Source organism: Protobothrops mucrosquamatus, unplaced genomic scaffold (assembly GCF_001527695.2).
Source record: "Protobothrops mucrosquamatus isolate PMUCROS unplaced genomic scaffold, P.Mucros_1.0 scaffold1278, whole genome shotgun sequence".
NCBI classification, from domain to species: domain Eukaryota; kingdom Metazoa; phylum Chordata; class Lepidosauria; order Squamata; family Viperidae; genus Protobothrops; species Protobothrops mucrosquamatus.
In genome coordinates this window covers 429,499-435,855 of record NW_015387483.1, presented here as the reverse complement: position 1 = coordinate 435,855, position 6,357 = coordinate 429,499, and the positions used below count along the sequence as shown (strand labels likewise).

Below are 6,357 nucleotides of genomic sequence, written 5' to 3'. Positions count from 1 at the left end.
TCAGATCACTCTGCCACTGGCCAGAGACAAAAACTAGATCCAGTGTGTGTCCGCCCGTGTGAGTGGGGGTCTGAATTAACTGGGACAAGTCCAAGGCCGTCATGGAAGCCAAGAACTCCTGAGCTGCCGCCGACGTCTCGCCCGCTGATGGGAGGTTGAAATCCCCCAAGACCATAAGTCTGGGGGTTCCAACCGCCACACTTAAGTATTTAAGTCTTTTTTCTCATACAAGCCATCCCAACACTTTTACATTTTTCATATCTTAAAAGAAAGAAAAACAAATAAACAAAATGAAAACATTTCTTTTATATAAACCATCCCAACATTTTTATATTTCTCATATCAAAAAACAAAACACAAAAGAAAAAAGAAAGAAAAAATACTGTATTACTTGAGGGGTTCATCCCTCTTAAACTAATCTTCATTTATATCCAAAATCTTTCTATTTCTTTAACCATATTCAAACAGATGTTTAATTTTTAAATATTCCCTCTGGTAAATCCCACTATCTAATTTCTTAATTCTCACTTTAGCCTTTTTTTTTTTTTGCCAAACATCTTTCCTGATCAATATGTTTTGCTGAATCAAAGAATCTTCCCATAATCTTGTAAGTGTTGTTGCAGGTAAAAAAGACAAAACAGGTAAGATGTTTTTATAGGAAGGTTTCGCCCCTTTGTATTCATCTTTTCTTTTTTTTCTTTCTTGATTTTCTTTATCATTTTTGTCTCTCAAGTTCTTGTAATTCTCCTGGCAGAACTCATTTTGTCAAATCTTTTTTCTTGTCCTCAAACTTATTTTGTGATCTTAGAGTATAGGTTATCGTTAACTTTTCCATGTCCAGTATTTCCTGTAAGTTTTTTTTCATCCAAGGTTTCAGTTTAACCATTCAGTTTTCTCAAAATCAATTTCACTTAAGTATCTAAAACACTTCCTTTATATGAACCATCCTAACATTTTTATATTTCTCTTGTCAAAAAACAAAACACAAAGGAAAAAAGAAAGAAGAAATACTATATTACTTGAGAGGCTTATCCCTCTTAAACTAAAATTCATTTATATCCAAAATCTTTCTATTTCTTTAACCATATACAAACAGATGTTTAATTTTCAAATTTTTCCTTTCTTTCTTTCTCTTATCATTTTTTGTCTCTTAAGTTCGTCAAATCTTTTTTCTTGTCCTCAGACTTATTTTGTGATCTTAGAGTGAGTATAAGTTATCTTTTCCATGTCCATTATTTCCTGTAAGTTTTTTCCACCTTCTGTTGTTAGGTTCGATCTTTAAATCTCTCTCCTCTGGTTCATCAGTTGTCCGTTTTATCTGCTCACTCTCTATTTTTATTTTCTGAGAATTTTTTTATTGTAAAGTTAAATTGGAGATGTATTCATTTATGTTTTCAAAATTATTTTTAATTTCCTTGTGGTTTGAGATCATTGTTATTTGAATTAGTTGCAACATAGCATACATCTCCTCCTGGAATTTGTTTTTTCTTGGTATATTCTTTCTGCAGATCTCTGGTTTTCCATGATAGCCAAAAATCAGGGTTTTCCTTTCTCTGCAGACAGCTTTAAAGTCACAGTTGAATAATAAGTATTTATAATCCAGAAAGGTCATTTCTTCTTCTTCTAAAGTTTATAATTCTCGCTTTGTAGGTAGCCCAAGATGTTTTCTTTTCTTTTTTTGTCACAGCTATTCCCTGTTTTTAAGACATTGAAGGTCACCAACAAGTTATCTTTTTCTGGGCTGCATTGAAGCAACTGCAATATTTTCATTCACTACTAGATGTCAACACTAGTTTATTTTTCAGTTTTCAAAATAAACAGTTGTTTTCTTCTATTTTCATGCTTTAAAAGGGAAATCTTAACACATTGCGCCAATTTCAGGTCTTATATTCATTTCATTTCAATGTATTTCTGTCCCCATTTAAAGGTCTAATTCGCCGCTTCCGTCTGTAGGAGGGTGGGGCAAAGATACCTCTCCTTCTCACTTTCGGAGGCTTTTTGCTTCTTGGGTTTCCCCCCCCCCCAGGAAATAAGTTATCAAGTAGAAGAGAGAAAATCACTGTTCATACCCAGTTCCAAGCATGTTGTTTACAATCAGCTTAAAATAGTGCTTTTGGGATTTGGCTGCTAGTAGCTTGGGCTAGACTCTGAAATTGAGCTAGCCTTTCTCCTGCTGGTTTCTGGAGGGCTTTTCCCGGACCGATGGGGGTCAACCGCCATCTCTCTGCACTCGGCAGGACTTCCCTCCTTCCTTATCACCTCTATGGGCCGACTTCAGGCCCATTTAGGGTCCCCTAACACAGGGCTTTTCAACCGGTGGTATCCATACCACTTGTGGTACTTTGCCACATGGCAGGTGGTATGCGATTGCTAGCCAAGGGTAGCAGGGGAGGGGAATGAGCCGAAGTGATCCAAGCCTGAGGGAGAGGCAGCTGCAGCTGCAGGACTGCCTGGGCTCGGCAGAAGCCCCACGAGTCGGCAGGGCTCCAGCTGATTGGTGCTTCCAGCAGTTCGGAGCTAGAGGTGACTGAAGAAAAAGGGGGGAAGAGAGGAGAGACTATAAAAGAATGTGGTTTGGGTGGGGGAAGAGGAAAAAAGACAACAGGAAAGATTTAATCCCTCTAAACAAATGTAATTAGTTTTACCCCCTTTAATTGAGTGTCTGTGGCTTTTAGAAAGTTTTCTTTGAAGGTAAACAGGCTTAATTTAAAGCTAAAGCTTTTCACAATTGCCGGAGCCTTTCAGTCTAGAATTGCAACATTGTGACACATGACACGCCTAAGGCAGCTTAAAGAGAAAAAAAACGGAGTTTGTGTTTCTTTATTTTCTTGCTTTGCATTTGATTCCTGTGTCTTTAAGGGTACAGGGAAGGGATTTGGGGAGTGCATTCTTACTACACTATAGAAGAGCTCAGAAGGGCAAACCAGCTAGCTCAGGAGTCTACAAACTTAGCAACTTTAAGACCTGCGGACTTCAAATCCCAGAATTCCTCAACTAGCCATGAGGGCTGAGGAATTCTGGGAATTGAAGTCCACAAGTCTTAAAAGTGCCAAGTTTTTTCTTTTTTTCTACAGTTTGTAATATTTTATTAGATTATAGAATAAAATACAAAAATACAAAAACAAATAGGACACAGTGGGGAGGAAAAAGGGGGGGAAAGTGAGGGGGAGAAGGGAAAAAGAACATACTTCCTCTGTTGCAGTAGAAGGAAGCATTAACATTGAACCTCAACTTTTTACTTTTCCATAATATTATAAACTAGCCATTTCTATAACAACAAATGAATCTAATCAGTAAAATCCAAAATCCCTCCCTTTTTTTAGTCATCAAGTTTTTGACACCTTGCTAAACACTGCTGGTACTCAAATATTGCCATGTCCTAAAAGTGGTACAATCTGTGAGAAGGTTGAAAAGCCCTGCCCTAACAAAGAGAAATCAGCCGTAGGGTGCAGAGCGATCCCTCAGCTGCTGCGCTACTGCACAAAACCAGAAGCCCAGCTAACTGATCTTGTTTTGAATGCTGTGTATATTTGGCTATTTGTGACATTTCCCAAATAAACCTGGGTTAATTTGTTACAATAAATACATCCATATAGCTTAGTTAACACTCTATTCATTTACATTTCAGTACATTTAGCAGCTTTAATTATTTACATTTAGCTACTTAAGGAAAATAGAGCTGTGCAGTGCATTCAGAATTGGTCCTTCACAAAGCACATCAGTATGAAAAAGGGGCTCTCTTTAAAGAGTAAAACGGCCGTATCCTTTGTGAGACTTATGCAGCTGCTTCAAAAAGACATGAATGTTTCCATTGGAATTGCTAACAGAATCTACACAGAGATACTAAGACAGCTGGCAATATTATTTATATGTAAGGGTGTACGTTTCTATATATGTTGTCTATAGCATGTTTAAATGTGTGTTGTGTATGTGTACACTTTTGAGAGCAAGCAACAAAAGTTCTTTTTTAATGTGTGCCAATGTGCCCACAGTAAAAAATGAGAATAAAGGTTACCTATCTATCTATTCCATCCAGGGGTTGTGATTGCTTGAACATTTCAGAGAGAGATGCTGATATGTGCTAAATTGCTTTGTATAACACCTCTTAACGCTTTGTATAGCCCTATAAATAAGCCTGGCCAAATTACACTGTAGTATCGTGTTTCCCCCCCAAATAAGATCTCATCTTATTATTTTTGGGCACCAAAATATGCATTAGGGCTTATTTGCAGAGAAACACACTATCAGGGTGATCAGCCCGGCCAGACACCCCACCCTCTGGCATGCGCACAAGAGGCGGTGAGCATGCAGGGGTTGACAGTGTCTGGCAGCAACCCGCCAGCCCCTTCACGCACCGCAGATAAGTCCAAGCATGGAGGCAGAGGTGGGGAGGCAGATGATCCCAACGCACTGCCCACTCCCTCCCACTAGCAGCCATGTAGTGCATCGGGATCACTTGTCTCTCCCCTCTGCCTCTGCCTGCTGCCGTTGCTGCTGCGTGAGCCTCCCATGAGCCAGGCAGTCGCACAGCACATCCAGATCGCCTGCCTCCTGCCCGCCTCTGCCTCCCCGCTTGGACCTATCTGCGCTGCACCAAGGGGTTGGCAGGCTGCAGCTGCTGCTGGACACCATCAGCCCACGTGTGCTCGCCGCCTCTTGTGCTGGCCATGCTCACCCCCCTCGTTTTATTTTTGGGGTAGGGCTTATATTAGGCCCACCCCAAAAAAATCGGGCTAGGGCTTATTTTTCGGGGTGGGTCTTATTTTTGGGGAAACATGGTAAATTTTGTGCTATTTGCAGATAAAGATTAAAAAGCTCAATCCCTAATGTATGAAAGAAAAAATTTCAGGCCAAAAGTCATGGTTCTTGGAGGGAAATATTTGTGATAAATTATCAGAGATAACCAGAGAATTGTACCAAAATTATATGATAAATAAATCTATGTTTAAACTTTTTCCTTGCTCCTAGATTGCTAATAGAATTTTATGATGCAAAAGATTCTCAAAGAAGAAATAGGTTCCCAGGGAAAAGTGTTCACTCCAAACTAAGTCTCCAGAAAACATTGCCATCCTTATTGTTTTTAAGCGGCNTGGAAGGAAACTTTACATGAAAACATGGATATATGGGAGCTTATTAGGCTGTCTCTGGGTCAGTATTAAGGCGTAAAAACTCTGCACTTTCATTCAGTGGGCTTTTCTCTCTTGCTTTGCACATCACTTCAAATTCTTTCCTAAATTTATATTAAAATTTTAAATAAAGTCTTATCAATTGAATATTGTATCAACACACACTGTTAATCTAATTCTGTTGTGGTGGTTATGACAAAAAAGTAAATTATATTTCTGAAATTGGGAGAAGAACAAAGGAGATAACAAAGGCTTAGCATATTTTTCTTCCATGAATATATATCTACCTACATATAACATACACTCTGTATGTTTATACTGGTTCAAATGGACCAGTGAATGGATTTTCTAGCATTATTTTAGATGAAAGTATTTATTTCTGACAAGGTTTTCTGCTTTTTAGTTTATTACAAAAGCTCTTACTACATAAACTAAAAACCAAGCTGGTTTCTATTGATACCTTCTTCTCTATTTGAATCTAGATACGTTTTTTCAGTTTTGAAAAGAAGTTGCTCAAGCACAGCCTGTAAAAAAAGCAGGTGAAAAACTCTTTATGGAACGATGAGTTTAATAAGTGAACGAAACTTTGATTCTGTTATGTGGCTAGTTAACTTCAGTTTTATAATCTTTTTTTAATCCACAAAGTGTAGTTTTTATTTAAACACCTTGTATTTGTACATGAATAATTATATATTCAAAATAGATAATGCACTATTTGAGGCTCCAGATTAGACCAGTTCTGTTGAATGATCTTGACAGACTTGAACATTGGGTGCTATCTAACAAAATAAAATTCAATGGTGAAAAAAGTAAGGTTCTACATTTAGCAAGAAAAACCAAATGCACAGATATAGTATAGGGGGTACCTTGCTCAATAGTAGCAACTGTGAGAGGGATCTCGGAGTCCTAGTGGACAATCACTTAAATATGAGCCAGCAGTGTGCTGCAGCTGCCAAAAAAGCCAACACAGTGCTAGGCTGCATTAACAGAAGGATAGAATCAAGATCATGTGAAGTGTTAATACCACTTTACAATGCCTTGGTAAGGCCACACTTGGAATACTGCATCCAGTTTTGGTCACCACGATGTAAAAAAGATGTTGAGACTCTAGAAAGAGTACAGGGAAGAGCAACAAACATGATCAAGGGACTGGAGGCTAAAACATATAAGGAATGATTGCTGGAATTGGGTATGTCAAATTTAATGAAGAGGAAGGACGAGGGGGGACATA

The 6,357-nt window shown here is 38.4% G+C and overlaps 1 protein-coding gene across 1 annotated transcript in view; it reads left to right on the top strand.

Moving 5' to 3' along the window:
* Positions 1–5,286, top strand: part of LOC107292164 (1-acyl-sn-glycerol-3-phosphate acyltransferase epsilon) — a gene marked incomplete in the record, with an annotated part of 19,871 nt that extends 14,585 nt beyond the window's left edge. The window contains 2 exon segments of the mRNA XM_015821227.1: positions 4,969–5,089; positions 5,097–5,286. Coding sequence (XP_015676713.1) covers positions 4,969–5,089; positions 5,097–5,166 — 191 coding nt within the window.
* Between the last annotated feature and the right edge of the window lie 1,071 nt (positions 5,287–6,357).